The following is a 17,072-nucleotide window of genomic DNA, read 5'->3' on the forward strand; positions in this document are numbered from 1 at the left end:
TTTAATATGGTCTTAGGAAAGTATCCACTCTTGTTTGTCTTTTTAATTACTTTCCCAATACCCTCGTGGTGACTCAACTCTCGAATAAAAGGGTGAAGTTTAAAATAACACTCCGGTTCCCGCTCTCGTGCCCGCATTAAAAATGGCCGCCGCCGCCTCCCACAACGCTGGTTGCTCTGCGAGCAAGATCCGGGAGGAAACCGTGGGAAGGCAAATGCAGTGGGGCCACAGGCGAGGTTGCTCTATAGAGGCCCGCCGGAGTCCCGAGGGCGGCTCAAGTCGGAGTTGTTGGGTTTCGCTCAGGCGGCTGTGGGAAGACGCAGCCACTTCCCCCTGCTGAGGGCCGAGGGCTCCTGCCCAGCTTGCCCTTTAGCTGCGGAGGCGGCGGAGCGGGCCCCCTGGCTGGTCATCATGTGGGCCTTCCCCGAGTTGCCGATGCCGCTGCTGGTGAATTTGTTCGGCTCGCTGCTGGGATTTGTGGCCACAGTCACCCTCATCCCCGCCTTCCGTGGCCACTTCATCGCCGCGCGTCTCTGTGGCCAGGACCTCAACAAAATCGGCCAGCAGCAAATGTGAGCGGCGGCACCCTGGTCCCGGGCGGGAGGCAAGGGCAGAGGGAAAGGGTGGGCCGGGCAACGGCGGGAACCGGGGTGCCTGAGCGCAGAGACGGAACGCTAACTCCGCAGAGAGCTCCGGGCTCTGGGAGGTGAAGGGCAGAGCTAGTTAACATCGGGAAGGGATGTAGTGGTTTCGGGGACCCTCGTGTGTATCAGGCACTCCAGCACTGGTGCCCTTCCCCCCTTCCCCATTAGATTGCTGTGATGCCTGCACTAGTGAGTGACCACGCCCCCTTTCCTCCTTCCTCCTCCCCCCCCCTCCCGCCCACCCCTTTTGCTGCTGGGCCACAGCCCAGAGTCCCAGGGAGTGATCAGCGGTGCTGTTTTCCTTATCATCCTCTTCTGCTTCATCCCTTTCCCTTTCCTGAACTGCTTTGTGGAGGAGCAGTGTAAAGCCTTCCCGCACCATGAAGTAAGTGGGTGAGTGGGGGCGGTTGCTTGTTGGCTGGGGGCTGGCAGCTACTTGAGGGAGTCGGCGTTATTTGGGTTTGGGTTGAGGGGCTGAGGAACGAGCGCAAAGACAGGAATTTTTGAAAGGCGAAGTGGGAGTAGGCTTGAGCTGTGACCTGCCCGAGCCTCCCCCAGTTTGTGGCCCTGATAGGTGCGCTCCTTGCCATCTGCTGCATGATTTTCCTGGGCTTCGCGGACGATGTACTGAATCTGCGCTGGCGCCATAAGCTGCTGCTGCCTACAGCTGCCTCACTACCTCTTCTCATGGTCTATTTCACCAACTTTGGCAACACGACCGTGGTGGTGCCCAAGCCCTTCCGTCCGATTCTTGGCCTGCATCTGGACTTGGGTGAGTAACCCTGCCGCTGCTGACCCTGTGGCCTCTACTTTAGGGCACCTTACGCTGGGAGATACCTAGCAGAGCATCCTTCCTGATGCTCCAGATTCTCCCCTAAGTATCCCTGTCTTGTCCCTGTGTCATCTCAGATCCTTTCTGTTGCTTCTGTACTTTTTCCTCGCCACTCTTCTCTGAAGAATACCTTTAAACCCTCATTTCTATGAGTGGCACACTCCTGTCTTCTTCCCCCAGGGATCCTGTACTACGCCTACATGGGGCTGCTGGCCGTGTTCTGTACCAATGCCATCAATATCCTAGCAGGAATTAATGGCCTAGAGGCTGGCCAGTCGCTAGTCATTTCTGCTTCTATCATTGTCTTCAATCTGGTGGAGCTGGAAGGTAGGTGGGATTGGGGAGTAGGGAGAGAAGTCTGAGTGTTGAGGAACTTGCCTGATATCTGGCTTTGGGGAGGTTAGGGGAAAAAGCAATGTATTCAGATTTATTAAATGTGAGAAAAATAGCTGCCCTGTCCTTTATAGCTGGGTTGGCACTAATAGGTAGGTTATGGTCTTCTCCTATTGAACGTAAGCGATTTCACAGAACCTCGGAATCAGACAAGGGTCACTCTGTGACCATGACACAGTAAAACAAAACCAGATTCCTCCATAACCATGTCTGAATATAGACAAACTGCAAGAACACTGTGCATTAATAAAAACGACTAAGACCTCCCTCTTCTGGCCAACATGGGCAGTTGCTGCTGCTTTCTGATAACTCAGTTCCTGCTAATTCTTAGATAAAATTAAGATACTCAATTACAGAATCACTTCTACTGACAGCACCCAGTCTAGGGCAAAGCTCTGCCTCCTTGCTTTGCCCAGAATGACTTAAATCCTATAATAGGCGCCTCTTACTGAGGCATCCCCTGGTTGCCTGTGATGTGTGGTCTCCAATGTCTCCCTTATTACAAGTCAGTAAACCCAGCTTTGACTACAGGTGTGTTTCTGGTGGTCTTTGGCTGATGGATATCAGTAAGTGCCTTTTAAAACTAAGTACTTTTAGGGGCATCTAGGTAGCTCAGTAGGTTAAGCATCCGACTCCATTTTGGCTCAGGTCATGGTCTCACAGTTCACGGGATGGAGCCTGGCATCAGGCTCTGTGCTGACGGTGCAGAGCCTAGTTGGGATTCTCTCTCTCCCTTTCTGTCTGCTGTTTCCCTGTTGGTTCTCTCAAAATAAATAAACTTCAAAAAAAAAAAACTAACCACTTAAAAAAAAATTTTTTTTTAACGTTTTTATTTATTTTTGAGAGACAGAGAGTGCAAGCTGGGGAGGGGCAGAGAGAGGGAGACACAGAATCGGAAGCAGGCTCCAGGCTGTGAGCTGTCAGCACAGAGCCCAATGTGGGGCTCAAACTTGTGAACCACGAAATCATGACCTGGGCCGAAGTCGTACACTCAACTGACTGGGCCACCCAGGTGCCCCAAAACCAACCACTTTTAAAACATGATCTCATTTAAGCTTTGTAACATGTGGCACGTATTCTCATCAACCGTGTTTTACATTTGAGGAAACTGAGGGTTAGAAAATTTAAATGGTCATGATCAAAGTCACACAGTTAGGAAGTAAAGCTGATATGTCAAACCTCGGTGTGAATGATCTAAACCCAATTGAAGACAGTAACTCATTTAGGAGGGGTTCATGAACAAGGTGGAATATTAGGAGTTGCCTGGGTGACATAAAAGGGGTAGTGTGTTCTTGAATGTGACTGGGAAGAGGTGGAGAATACAGCTTGGAACAGAACTTAAGAGACAGACAAAAATAGGACCAAGGTATGCAGGGGAAATACCTATCAACTTGTGCTTTCTTTTTCCCCTGCTTCCAAAGGTGATTATCGGGATGATCATGTCTTTTCCCTCTACTTCATGATACCCTTTTTTTTCACCACTTTGGGATTGCTCTACCATAACTGGTAAGTAGGCCTGTGGCTAGGGGTAATAACTATTTGAATATGTAGCAAGTATGGTCCTGATCTTGACCCACCTCCTGCTGGAGAGGCTACACCTGTACACACCTGCAGTGAGTGTTTTCCGGGTCTTTAGTCGGTAATATTCTTCAATTACTCTCTATCCAATCATAGTTAGGGACAAGTGCTATAGAGCCCCCAGAAAGAAATGAACTCAGGGCTTTGGGTTCTGTACAGTTGCTGAAAGAGCTGGAGTCTCTGGGCCAGAACTAGAGTCAGGGCTAGCCCAGGGCCCAGGGTACGTGATGTGCGAGAAAAGATTGGTAGTGCCTCCTGCCCCTGGCTCAGATCCTCTCCCCCACACAGGTACCCATCACGGGTGTTTGTGGGAGATACCTTCTGTTACTTTGCTGGCATGACCTTTGCCGTGGTGGGCATCTTGGGACACTTCAGCAAGACCATGCTACTCTTCTTCATGCCCCAGGTGTTCAACTTCCTCTACTCACTGCCTCAGCTCCTGCATATCATACCCTGCCCTCGCCACCGTATGCCCAGGTAGCCACTTTGGGGCTTGAAAGGGACATCATAGCTTTCTCACTTGGGATGCAGAAAAGCCAGCCTTACACATATGCTGTGCAAAGGGAGTGGGCCCAAAGAAGGGCTAACTCTGGCCATGTGGTTAGCTCTTATAAATTACAGAGCACGTTTACCTACATAATCTGATCAGCTCTGATCACACAGTAGTAAGCAGAGCCAGAAGATCTTAGGTTGGTTTCCACATTCAGTGTTCTTCCTATTAACTGGCCACAGTGAGGAGAGTTCTTGTAGTGGCCCAGTCACATAAAGCTCTCTTCCCCCTGCAGACTCAATACCAAGACAGGCAAACTGGAGATGAGCTATTCCAAGTTCAAGACCAACAGCCTCTCTTTCTTGGGCACCTTTATTCTAAAGGTAACAGGGTAACAAGGAGGTAAGGCTCTAGGCCGCCATCTGGAATTCAGGGACTGGGGAACCTAGGCCTGCATCAGATCCGAGGGGAGTTTGGAAGCATGAAGCAGATCCCCATTGCTGAAGCATGGTTGATGTTCTCTCCACCTCTGATCCTTCCAGGTAGCAGAGAGTCTCCAGCTAGTGACCGTGCACCAGAATGAGAATGAGGACGGTGCCTTCACAGAGTGTAACAACATGACCCTCATCAACTTGGTACTTAAGGTCTTCGGGCCCATGCACGAGAGGAACCTGACCCTGCTGCTGCTGCTGCTCCAGGTGTGGTTGGGGAAGGGCTTAACACTGCCTCGGGTCCCTTTTTCCAGGGTTCTGACTCTAGTGCGTTTCCCCTCACAGATCCTCGGCAGTGCGGTCACCTTCTCCATTCGGTACCAGCTTGTCCGGCTCTTCTACGATGTCTGAGTCCCCTGATCATTGCCCTGTACTGCACGGTCTGCAGGGTTCCTGACTCAGGCCCACCTCTTTCTGGACGCGAAATGCCTCCTGGCCAGGCCTCTCCCACCTTTCATTCTCCTCCAGATTTTGTACTTAGCATTTCCTTCCTGCTGTGATTATTGACCTCTAACGACTGTGGATTGGATTTTGGCTATGGCTTCCTTCAACCTGCCACTCTCCCTCTCCATCCCGTCTTTGCAGCCTCCGAAGGTGGGATACTGCAGCTTTTATGCAGTTATCCACAACTCTGAAGGAATATGTTGGGCCTGAGAATAGAACCCTGGCTGGGGACAGGGACACGGGCTCGAAGATCACTTGATATCTGACTATAAATTAAGTATTCTGATCAGTAAGAGCAGACTGGGGGGCCAGGTGCTTCCAGTGGTGACAATAAAGTGTTGTCTTTTTCTTGTTGTTCCGGTAGGTGTATTTCCTATATGGGCATTTTAGGGTAGATTGGGAGGGTGGGTGGAGGCACCTCCTTCAAGAGGATGCCTCTCTCTCGGCCCCGTCCTTTTTCTTTCAGTGTATCGGGAAGTGAACAAAGAACGGAGACTGGATAGAATATGTTGAATAAATATTGAAGTCCCGCTACTTCAGGTAGCAGGAAAGGCCATAAGATTGGACTTACCTGCTCTCTGGTGTGGGATAGAATTGGGGTGGCGGGCGCGTCTTATCTATTCCCTCTTCAACTTTACCTTTGCAGGATGGGAGGAGGGAGAAAAAAGAGGGTGACCAAACCTGGAAGGGGAGGCAGTGGTGTTGACCCCTTGCCGTTAAAACTCCTAGGCCCGCAAAGATTTCCCAGAGGCTCTTGGGGTGGCTCAGACTCCACCCTCTTTGTCTTCCGGTTCTGGGCTCCAGCTGGAGCGTTTAAATCTGGCGCCCTTCACATAGATTGGCTACATCAGGGAGTGGCTGGCTGGCTGCGTGCTACCACTCCTCCTCGCCTTTTTCCCCGGGCAAAAGGTTTTCAAATTCGACCAATCGGCGGGCGCGCTCCCTCAGTCGTGGCACGTCACTGAAGGGTTAACTGCAGCCAACCGGAGGCGGGTATTAGAGAAAAGGGCCAATCAGGAGGGCGCGGGGGTGTGCCCTGGGGGCTTATAAGGGCGGCCCCTGGGCGCGCGCGGCAGCAGTTGGACTGCGGCGGGCGGCTGTTCGTCGGCCTTTTGGTAGGCGTCCCTCTTCACCGCTTCTCTACCTCGCGCAGCATGTCGGGCCGTGGCAAGACGGGCGGCAAGGCCCGAGCCAAGGCCAAATCGCGCTCGTCGCGCGCCGGCCTCCAGTTTCCAGTGGGCCGCGTGCACCGGCTGCTGCGGAAGGGTCACTACGCCGAACGGGTTGGCGCCGGCGCGCCTGTGTACCTGGCGGCCGTGCTGGAGTACCTCACCGCGGAGATCCTGGAGCTGGCGGGCAACGCGGCCCGCGACAACAAGAAGACGCGGATCATCCCCCGCCACCTGCAGCTGGCCATCCGCAACGACGAGGAGCTCAACAAGCTGCTGGGCGGCGTGACGATCGCCCAGGGAGGCGTCCTGCCCAACATCCAGGCCGTGCTGCTGCCCAAGAAAACCAGCGCCACCGTGGGGCCGAAGGCGCCGGCGGGCGGCAAGAAGGCCACCCAGGCCTCTCAGGAGTACTGAGGGGAGCCCGCGTCGCAGCCGGCCCCCCCATGCCACCACAAAGGCCCTTTTAAGGGCCACCACAGCCCTCACGGAAAGAGCTGAGCCACGTCGGGCTCGGGGCGGGAGGCCGCGGCGCTCGGCTCCCCCTCCCGCGTTGTCGTCGTCGTCGCCGCCGCCGCCGCCCGGCCCACCCCTCCCCCGCGCGGGCTCGCGGGTCCTCGCTCTCGGTGTCTCGGGCCGAGGGGCGGCCCCGCTCGCCTGGCGCAGAGATCAGAGAGCTGCGGCTGGGAGGGGGCTGGGGGCGCGCACCTGCCCTCCGCGGCGCCCGTGACTCAGCCGCGCCGGCCCCGGAACAGCCGGTGGGCTGCGGTGAGGCCGCGGTGCCTTCTGGAAGAGCCGCTCGCAGCTCTGACGCAGGGCTGAGGCGCGCGCCGGGGCCGGGACTCTATCGCACGCGGTGCGGGAAAGACCGATCGCCGTTCGTCCTGGCAGCCCCCCCCCGGCTCCCGCCTCCTTCGCCCGGGGGGCCGGCCCGCGGCGGGGAATGGGCGGGGAGCCCGGGTTTGCGGGCCGTGGGGACCGCAGGAGGTGTGCGCGCGCCCGCGGTGTGACCGCCGCCGGGCCCTCTGGCTCCGCCGCTCGCCCCACTTCGCTTCCGGCGACTACTCTACCGGGCCACGCGCCTCGTACCAGCACCGGCCCGTGAGTCCCCGTCTGCACTGAGCCTCTGATAGCTTCGGAACTGGAGTTTTGCAGCTATAACCCATCCAAGACTAGTACCTTACATATTGGGGAGTTTCAGATGGACTAATTTTGTTTATTAAAGGATTGTTTTTTAAAAACGCAATGTCTGTGGTCGTTCTGTACGAGTTGTAGGGTTGACTTTGTAGACGCCTATCTTCCTGAGGTCGTGGGGGCTAGTGGGGGAGGGGGGCTATCTGATACGTGGCTCACCTGATAGACACACGGGTTAGCCAGAGAGGGGCAAGTCCTAGGTTTGTCTGATCACGGCTTTCTTGGTGTTCCCTGGGAGACCATTTGTTGTTTGAAATAACTACGGTGGCAGAAACCAAAAATGTCCCAGAAGAACTTTGGACAGACGTCCCAGCCTCTAGAATAAAAGGTTTTCTGTTGGTCCTTGACTGCAACCCCACCAAAAGCAAAGTCGCCTTCAGAGCTGGTTTATTAGTTGAGTTGGTTACATTCAAAGGCTGTGGCTTGAACTTTTTCTCTAAAGAGATGAAACCCCCACCTACTGAGGAGGCAAGGCACTCACACAGCCCCAAGGTGAGGCAAGTCCCTGGGAGTCTCTGACCTTGCAGTTCAATCCCCTGGGGCAATCACTCCCCAGTTAGCAGTGAGACGGGGGCACTAGGGCTGGGATGCAGGCGCTGCATTATAGCAACCCAGGCACTTGTGCCCCACAGACCAGTTAGTGGGCATCGTTAAGCTGTCGTGCAACATCCAGGATGTTCTTGGCTCCTTTGTTCAGCAGCAAGCTGGCCAGGCTGATGCCCAGGTTCTCAGCAGCCAGCTGGGCTTGTCGTGGGATGTTCCGGGCAGTGATCCCCACCAGCTGTGGATCATCCTCTGGGCCATCTTCATGCTAGGTGAGGGAAGGAGGGGGGATTTGGTGAGCACAAAAGAGGAGGTAACACGCAGGTTTGTTTCTCACCCTCTCCCTCACCCTCCAGCTTTGGCACCTGGGCAGTGACACAAATGGTGGCCTGCATGGTCTCTTGCATGCTATCTGAGCCGTCTAGACTCCAGACTCCTCCTGTCAGGTACAGCTGGGAAAGAAAACAGTTATCTCAGCATATTCTGAGAGAACTGGTTAGAAACCTGCGCTCTTGTGGACAACTTGACGTGCACGGGGACAAGTGTCACAGTGCTTACTTGCCCATCCTTCATAGCTGTATGCACGGCCACTGGCACGCTGCAGCCTCCTTCCTGCAATGAGAAGTTGCCCGGTGAACTCCAAGGACTCTGTCACCAGAACCCTCAGAGATAGACTTCTGAAGACATAACTGAAACAGGCAGGGGCCCAGTCCTGCCTATACATTCAAGAATGAATTGCCATGAAATAAAGAGCATCAATTTGAGAAATCTCCCCCATGACTATTCCCAACTCCTCAAGTCCCCACCCCTCCAATCCCCGGAACACAGGTCCTACCAGGTGCCTCAGGAAGGCTCGCTCGGCAATGCAGCGAAGCAGGGTCTCAGGATCGTGCAATACACCCACCAGATCCAGGATGTCCTGGTCCTTGGCTCGGACTTCCACGCCCAGGGCCCCCTGAGGGAAAAACAGCCTAAGACATCAGGCCTAATCTTTCCCCAACCAATGGAGCTGAGGATGGGAACCAGCCCACCTCCACCTGCTCCCTGGGGTCTTTTTTAGCCCAGAAATCTCGAAAGCCCTCCCCCTCCCTAGAAATGTTTATGCACAAGGTTGCAAGACCAGCTTTTTGGGTGAGAACAAAAGAGCACATCAACACATGGCTTCCCGGGTCAAACATACCTGACCCACAGCATACATGCACTCCTCCGGGTGGAGTATCTGCAGGGGCAGAATAGGCACTCAAAAGGGTGGAACTGGGGGTACTAAAAGCAGACAGTGGTGAGATGGGGCTTCCCTACCACACAGAAAGCCCAGGTAGGCAAAAGTGGGGGGTCTGTCCTCTGATCCCCAATCTTCCCAGCCTGGAACTCACTTCCAGCTCGTACCGTTAGAGGCAGGGTGTTCAGAAAGAGAATACAGGCAGGAACAGGGGGAAGATTAACCGGGGATGGAGAAGGGACAGCCCCTTACCTGTCCCACCCGGTGCTGCCAGCCCATGCGCTGCAGGCCAGCTGCAGCCAGGATGATGGCACTGAACTCCTGAAATTCATCCAGCTTCCGAAGGCGTGTGTTGAGATTTCCCCGCTGTGCAGAGACGCTAAGGACCACAAGCGCCGGGCAGTTTGGAGCCTCATGCTGCTGCTCCCCCTGCCTGAGTCCTTCTGTATCCAACTAACATCTCACCTTTAGTTTTCAGCTTACGGATAACAGCTAACGTTTACTTAATTACTAACACTTAATTGCTGCATACCAGACACTGATCTAAAGTGCCTTGCATACATCTATTTAATTTTCACAATCCTATGAGGTAGGTATTATAATTATTTCCATTTTACAGATGAGGAAAATGATCCAGACAGGTTGAATAACTTGCCTGAGATTACAAGATCTCTGGGAAGCATTCCCTGACCCCCAAGTCTGTGTTTATCGATGTTCCAGCTAGAAGCTTCTAGAGAATTCCCTACTTCGTGCACTGGAGCACTCAACGTGTACTATTTTGAAAATCAGCTTTATGAAACACTCGATATATTTAGAACATCAAAATATAGTAGAATATGAAACAAAAATGGAAGCACCCTCCACCTCCCCTGTTCCCCAGTAATCACTGTTCAGTATCACTCTGTATTATCAATGCCTGTTTGTCTCCAGGCAAAAATGTAAAACTCTATAAGCAAGGACATCGTTGGTCTCACCACTATCCCCAGTGCCAGGCACTGGCCTGAGGCTAAGAAAACATAAAAGGATTAGGGATGGATGGATGGATGGATGGATGGATGGGTAGATGGACAAATAGGGCAGACAGTGGAGGACAGACCTGCTGGTCCATGGTCCACTTCCTCTGGAAGTGGCCCCATGGACCCCATCTTCCTCCCTGGCTACTGCCCCCTCCCTCCTCTGAAAGGATACAATGCTCTTGAACTCCAGGTGTGGGAACTTTCTCTGCAGCTGGGCCGCCCTCCGCAGGGAGCTGGTTCCCACCACACTGCTCAGAGAGAGGGTGTAAAATGAGATTTAACCCAAGAAAGGCATGGTTCCTTTCCTCCTCCTCTTAGCTCTCCATCTTCTGTGCATGTCCAACCGGGATGTCTATCTAGGCCCCACTCACCTCTTCTCTGGCAAGGTTTCTAGGGTCTTCCCAACAAATTTTGGGTGAAAGACAACGGCATCATAGGGGTTCTCCCGCCTGGAGATGGAGGAAAAGTCACAGAATGAGAAAGAGATCTCAGTTCAGGTCACTTCCAGGGTCTCTTGATAGCCAACTAACTGGCATTTTCTGTTTTTGGCCATGCCTGACACCCCTCAGGGCAGAGGAGAGAGCCGTAGAGGCAGAGGGTAGCGTCCCAAAGGGAAAAGCAAAGGTCAACATGATGCCTGCCCCCCTGCCCATCCCCCCCGACTCGCAGCTTTCTTACTTGCAGATGGCTCCAATGGTGAAGCCAGGAGGAAGCACAGTGGGCAGGTCCTTCAGGGAGTGAACGACTAAGTCCACTCTAAAGAGACGGGAGAGGGAGGCTAGAAGGGATCCCAGCAGCAGGCCCCCACCCCTCCTCTAACTACACCTGCCTCTACTTCAGTGGTGTGCTTAGAGCACATTAGGAAGCAGGCACGTCTAAGACCTCAGGACCCTGAGACCCGCTCCTCCCCACCCTCCCTCCTGTCCCCAATACCCCAGCCAATCCTGCCCTCCAGGCAGCCAGATGGCTAGGAATCAGAACACTCCCCTTTTGTGAGATCTGAAAAACCCGCATATGAGCCTCCTTCTAGCCAAGGGTTGAAGCCCCCCAGTCTAGCTGATATCCAGCTCTGATGTGCACTGGGGTCCCAGCGAGAGACTGGGACGGAACCATGCTCTCCCGTCTTTCACATACTCATTCTTTTCCAGCGCGTGTTCCAGCTCCTTGGTAAACAGGCTCTTCTCGCCAATCTGCCGGTCAAGAAAAAGCCTCAGAGTGAATCTTTTGGGGGAAGGAAAGAGAAGGGAGGGAAAGGGATTGGGGGGAATACGTTACCTTAGAGAGCGCAGTATCAAGAATCTTGTCCCCTGTGGTGGACATAGCAACTGAGGAGAGAATCAGTCACGTGCTCATCGATCGGCGTTTAATGAGCCCCTACTGAGCCCAGCACTGTACCAAGACTCCTAATGGATACAGGCACCCCCCCACCCCCGCCCAATTCCTTGCCCTCTAGGAATGTATGATCTAGGAAGACCAGACACACTCATAATAAGACCCAAAGCAGAAGATGCAAAATGCCAGGTTAGCCCAGGGAGTCAAAGCTAGAGGTATTCAGAGGAGGAAATGGCCCTCCAAAATGGGGACAGCTAAGAATTCTCTTTTTTTTTTTGGGGAGGGGGGAACAGCTAAGAATTCTTAAAGGCACTGGGACCAAGCTTTGGGTCCAGGGAAAGCCAGCAGTGTTGTGTTTTCCCCTCTGGGGTGAAAGGGCTTCCCTTTAGCTTCCATTCCTGTCCAGAAGACTCACCGATTTCAAACTGCAGGCCTGGGTATAAGGCTTTCAGCACTGCCACCACACTGTCTGTTTGTATGCGAGCCAGCTGGAGGCAAACACTCAGATTAGTCCTATCCTTCCCTGGCACTGCCCCGAGCTCACACCCTCACAGGGTTTGGGAGACTCGGAAGGAATTGGAGTCAGAGAGGTGGCTGAATGCCCACGTAGGAAGGAGAGGGGCCTGGCCTGGTCTGCTCAGCCCAGGGACTCTCTCTCCACAGAACGCGATATACCATTCTGCGTGGGATTTAACACCCAGCCCCCCACCCCCACCCCGTTTCCTCCATTCCTAACCCTCTCGGCCCCCCAGCTTGCAATACTGTGGAGCACAGAACTCTTGTGACAAACTTGCTCTGCCCAGTAACCGTACTCACCTGGCTTTTTCGGGTACCCACGCGAATCACTCTCATCTTTGGGCTGTTTTCTTCCTGCAGAAAAAGTCCCCAAGTCACAGTCCCCTCTGTTCCTCGTGTGCCTCAACACCTTGTCCAAGAACCAGAATCCCTGGCTTGGAAGAAAAGAACCTCAGCCAGCCCCTGGCCTGTGGCCAGCTGAGCCTTGGAGTGGGAAAGTACTCCAAGACTGGTCCCTTTACCTGCCTCAGCACCTTGTGCCCTCTTCACGGATCCAGAGAAACAGAGACCTGAGGGAAGCAATAGCAGGACCCGCTGTTGCTGTTGCTGTAATAACCGGACAGTGGGTCCAGAAGCCCATCCCGGCTAAGGTGGTGGGAGTGCTGCACACAGCCAGGTGGGTAAAGAGATAAGGCCCATCAGCCTGGCCACAGCGAGGGTGGGCCCTGCAGTAGGCAGGGGCAGGGCAGCTGGGGCCTCGAGGGAACTTGCGCTGAGTCACTGAGGACAAGCTCAGTATCCATAATACAGCAGGCACAGGAGAAAGTTTCAGTGCCACCTAGATACGGAGAGCTACCCCACAGGTGCCACACCATGGATTCCCTAATCTGGCTGGAATGTACACATAAAGGACTGGGATCAAACAGATCTTCTGTAGAGTCCAGGTGACCTTGATCCCATTAGTATCAGTTTGTTCATCTATAAAATAAAGAGGTTTGGACTCCAGGATTTTCTGCCGCTGATGTTTAATTTTTTTTTTTTTTTAATGTTTGTTTATTTTTGAGAGAGGGAGAGAGACGGAGCATGAGTGGGGGAGGGACAGAGAGAGAGGAAGACACAGAATCCGAAGCAGGCTCCAGGCTCCGAGCTGTCAGGGCAGAGCCCGATGCGGGGCTCAAACTCACAGACTGTGAGATCGTGACCTGAGCCGAAGCCGGACGCTTAACCAATGGAGCCACCCAGGCGCCCCGGTGCCGCTGATGTTTATAAGACTGAAAGGCTGAGCTGCCTACTGTCCATTCACCTAGAGTGCTGCCTCTGGTCTCACCAACCAGAAATATCAGGAGGTCAGTGACCAAGCTAGGAACTCAAAGGGACATGCCTCTTCCTCCTGCCAGGGCACCCTGGACAAAGGCGTTCAGTGCCTAGCAGGTAGAATTGCGTTCCTCAGTCTCAGGTCCTATTTCTTTCTAGACCAAAGAGTAGCCACTGCAGATAATGTCAACTTTCCCTATTCTGAGATCTTTAACCTGTGGAGTTGTTTTGCAGGCAGGATTCTAGGGCCTCTGTTGTTGGGGATGTGACAGCTGGCTGCTCCTGGACCCTAGTCTATTGCATTGCTGTCACTTCTCCCATAAATAAACCCTAGGGACCCTGAGCAAATTAGGCTAGGCCTGAAATGCTAAATATGGCCCCTAAAATTCTGGGCCACTAGGAGCCCAGAGAAAGAAATCTAAGGTCTCAGAAACTGCTGGGTTCAAACAATCCCTGCATCGATTCTGCACAGCATATTTTATTCCATTAAAAAGTTATTTATTGGGGGCGGCTGGGTAGCTCAGTTGGTTAAGCCTCTGACAGGCTCAGGTCATGATCTCACGGTTTGGGAGCTCAAGCCCCTATCAGGCTCCGTGCTGACAGCTCAGAGCCTGGAGCCTGCTTCAGATCCTGTCTCCCTCTCTCTCTATCCTCCCCTGCTCATGCTCTGTCTCTCTCTCTCTCAAAAATAAATAAAGGTTTTTCAAAAATTGGGAAAAAAAGTTATTTATTGAACATGTATACTATTGCTTTTAATTTTCATGACAACCTATCAGCTAGACAGGGCAGGATCTCCAGCACCATGTTATGGAAGCAACTGAGGAGTGAAATGACTTGCCCAGAGTCACACAGCTAATAATGGGCAAAAAGTTGGAGCTAGAATTTTCCTACTCCTAGTCGAAAATTTTCCTACTCCTAGTGCTCAGGAATGTGTGCAATGGTAGGGGTGCCTGGGTGGCTCAGTCGGTTAAGCCTCCGACTTCTGTTCAGGTCATGACCCCTCGGTTGGTGGGTTCCAGCCCCACATCTGACTCTGTGCTGACAGCCTGGAGCCTGCTTCAGATTCTGTCTCCTTCTCTCTCTGTCTACCGCCCCCCCTCTCAAAAATAAACATTAAAAAAAGAATTAAAAAAAAGAATAATGTGTGCAATGGCAAAAAATCCCTCTCCTCACCAGCAGGCTGGACAACGGGAGATAAGCATTTTTTAAAATGTTTGAGAGAGAGACAGAGCACTGGGGGGAAGGGCAGAGAGAATGACAAGGGCAAAGGATCAGAAGCAGGCTCTGTGATGACAGCAGAGAGCCGGATGCGGAGCTCGAACTCACAAACCGGCTGAAGTCGGACGCTTAACCGATTGAACCACCCAGGGGCCCCTGCCCATCTCAGGCTAGCAGTGGCCTCCACTGGCTGTAGTCTGCATCTACACAAGCCCACAGCTCCGGCGCCGAGCTTGGGAGAGGAAGGCGCAAGGGTGGCGCCCCACCCACCATCGTAACCCGAAGGTGTGTCTCAGCTGGGGACTCTGAGTAGGCCAGGGCTGAGTGACCGCTAAAACGGAAAAAGGGGAGAAGGCGCACTTCCAAGATGTGTGTGTGCAAGTGGAAGACTTGGGGTACACTCTCCTCTCAGGATCCGAAGTGGAACATATTCCTAAAGTGGCCGAATGCTGCCTCGGCCCTGTCTCGTATAAAAGGGTCCCGATCTTGTGTAGACGAACTTATCTGGGCTGTTCACTAAGTCTAGAGCGGATACCAGGCCCGGCGGAACCTCACCCAGAGCCTCGCAGGGATGGGGGTTTCGTTCCAGACTATCCCTCCGCTCTTAATCCCGCCCCCACAGCTCCCTGATCTCCCGTCCTTCCTAAGGGCAACTCAGCTACTGGTCCTTTAAAAAACTATTTCGGAAAAAAAAAAAAAAATGACGGATAGTCGCTCGGACCAATAGACGAGCGAGGGTGGCAACCTGGGGCCAATCGTTGCCCGGCTAGTCCGGAATGCCGAAGTTGCGAGGATCACCGGCTCAAATACTCACCGCCGTCGCGGCCGCGTTGCCATTGTCAGACATGGCTGTGCTCAGGAGGTAGGTCCGGGAGGTGCCGCCAGGGTCCCCGGGAGTACAGGGAAGCCGGAGGTCCCGGCCAACGGGCACCAGGTGCACGCGGGGTGCGAACTCCTCCTGCAGCCTCAGACTCCGGGCTCTCCGTCACTTCCGGCGCCCGCCCCCGGAGGGGAGGACCACCCTCGGGGCGGGAATTAGAAGGATTGCGACAGACCTGACCTTACCCTTCTGTTACCGCTCCTACTCCACCCGGCTGATGGGGACCCTGGGGACCCTGTGCGCCCGTCTTCCTTGCTGGAGACCCGGGCCTATTAACCATTCATTATTACTTTTACATATACCTCGTTCTGAGCCGGGAGTACTGATGGTCAGTGACTAAGAGATGCTCCCCAGATTTACCCGCAGAGCAGCCCTCCGACGCCACCCAAAGGGCCAAGCCAAAGTTAGCAGGGCCCGAGAGGAAAAGTATTAACTCTAAAATGCTGCGTTTGAAGTAAAGCGTCCTTGGGTAACTTCCATGCCCCTTCCACTGGATTCAACACCTCCAGATAAGAGGATGCTGCAGAAAGTTGGTCACCCAGAATTCTACAGCTTTATCTCCTTGGCTGTGGCACAATTAGTGAAACTGATGCGGTGATTCCTTTGTTCTATTAAAACCTCGCTCTGCCACAGCCCTGAAATAGGCAACACTCCTATTTCTTAACTGAGGAGACTGGCTCAGAGATCAAAGGTCATGCCCCAAGAAGGGGGGCGCCTGGGCGGCTCAGTCAGGTAAGTGTCTCACTTTAGCTCTTGGCTCAGGTCATGATCTCCCAGTTCGTGGGTTGGAGTCCCATGTTGGACTCTGCTGACAGCACAGAGCCTGGAGCCTGTTGTGGATTCTGTGTCTCCCTCTCTCTGCCCCTCCCCCTGCTCACACTGTGTCTCTCTCAAAAAATAAACAAACGTGGAAAAAAAAGACAACCCAAGTGGGAGTGCCGTTATCAATGGCACATAATTGTTAGTGGGAAAAGTGCTGGAGAAAGTGCTTGTATTAATAACCATGCACTGAGTGCCCACGTGCTAACTACCACCAAGGAACTGGACACCCATTCGCGCCTCAGGCCTTCACAACAGCTATACGCCATGTTGTCATTCCTAATGTACAGATGAAGAAACAGGTTCAGAGGAGGTAAGAGACAACCTAAATCAAGCTAGGATTCAAACTTAGGTCAGCGGCCCCGAAGTCTGTATTCGTAGCCACTGCAAATACAGTGTACTCTCCCTTTTCCACGTACTACCTAAACTCTAAAGCCCAATGTCCGAGTTACTCTTCAGCTGAGTAACACAGAAGAGCAGTCTTCCGACACATTTATAGGCAGACACGTAGCCACACAAACTTCAATGGGCAGCTTCCAAGAGGTAGGAACAAAAGCATTTCAACCAAGCACTTCTATCTTGTTTATCACTTGGTACTAAATCCGGCAAGACACCAACCTATCCATAATGAAGGCAGGCTCAAACCCCAGGATTCCCACCAGAATCTGCCTCCTGCTTGAATATTTTGTGCAAACAAGAGCCACTGAGACCAGCCAACTACAGAGCAGGCGCTAGTCTGGGGGCCTTGGTCCAGGTTGCTCCTGGAGCTCAGGTACCAGGCCTTTCGTCACTGAGGCTCTTCAGTAAACTGGTCTACTGGAGGCCACCAGCCCCACCCATTACTGGAATGAGGTCTTGTCAACATAATCTTCAAAGAACCCTACAAGAAGGGAATTGGAGTTCTACAAAAGCAGGGGGAAAGTACATCTTGCACAATTAAGAATCACTAGGAAGTCCCAGAACAAAACCTTCAACCCCCA

The 17,072-nt window shown here is 53.2% G+C and overlaps 3 protein-coding genes across 6 annotated transcripts; 2 read left to right on the forward strand and 1 right to left on the reverse strand.

Moving 5' to 3' along the window:
* The first annotated feature begins 196 nt into the window (after positions 1–196).
* Positions 197–4,993, forward strand: DPAGT1 (dolichyl-phosphate N-acetylglucosaminephosphotransferase 1). The gene is made up of 9 exons (XM_049611971.1): positions 197–572; positions 909–1,029; positions 1,203–1,416; positions 1,657–1,803; positions 3,291–3,375; positions 3,736–3,924; positions 4,233–4,320; positions 4,480–4,635; positions 4,714–4,993. Exons 1-9 carry the CDS (start codon positions 412–414, stop codon positions 4,777–4,779), a joined length of 1,227 nt encoding a protein of 408 aa, XP_049467928.1. The 5' UTR covers positions 197–411; the 3' UTR covers positions 4,780–4,993.
* A 956-nt stretch (positions 4,994–5,949) lies between these two features.
* LOC125909098 (histone H2AX) lies at positions 5,950–7,282 on the forward strand. Its single transcript, XM_049612008.1, has one exon. It carries the CDS (start codon positions 6,027–6,029, stop codon positions 6,456–6,458), a length of 432 nt encoding a protein of 143 aa, XP_049467965.1. The 5' UTR covers positions 5,950–6,026; the 3' UTR covers positions 6,459–7,282.
* Positions 7,283–7,605: 323 nt separating this feature from the next.
* Positions 7,606–15,385, reverse strand: HMBS (hydroxymethylbilane synthase). 4 transcript variants are annotated; one of them, XM_049611988.1, is made up of 15 exons: positions 15,208–15,385; positions 12,383–12,430; positions 12,162–12,211; positions 11,761–11,833; positions 11,289–11,338; positions 11,148–11,203; positions 10,692–10,769; positions 10,385–10,462; positions 10,186–10,261; positions 9,250–9,363; positions 8,959–8,997; positions 8,614–8,733; positions 8,337–8,390; positions 8,144–8,230; positions 7,606–8,046 (listed from the first exon to the last, which is right to left on the reverse strand). In XM_049611988.1, exons 3-15 carry the CDS (start codon positions 12,195–12,197, stop codon positions 7,873–7,875), a joined length of 1,035 nt encoding a protein of 344 aa, XP_049467945.1. In that variant the 5' UTR covers positions 12,198–12,211; positions 12,383–12,430; positions 15,208–15,385; the 3' UTR covers positions 7,606–7,872. The 4 variants fall into 4 exon arrangements, with proteins under 4 accessions (XP_049467945.1, XP_049467941.1, XP_049467938.1 ...); XM_049611984.1 differs by having other exon boundaries at positions 12,162–12,215; XM_049611981.1 differs by lacking the exon at positions 12,383–12,430 and having other exon boundaries at positions 12,162–12,215.
* Positions 15,386–17,072: the final 1,687 nt, after the last annotated feature.

This window comes from Panthera uncia, chromosome D1 (genome assembly GCF_023721935.1).
Source record: "Panthera uncia isolate 11264 chromosome D1, Puncia_PCG_1.0, whole genome shotgun sequence".
Classification (NCBI taxonomy): domain Eukaryota; kingdom Metazoa; phylum Chordata; class Mammalia; order Carnivora; family Felidae; genus Panthera; species Panthera uncia.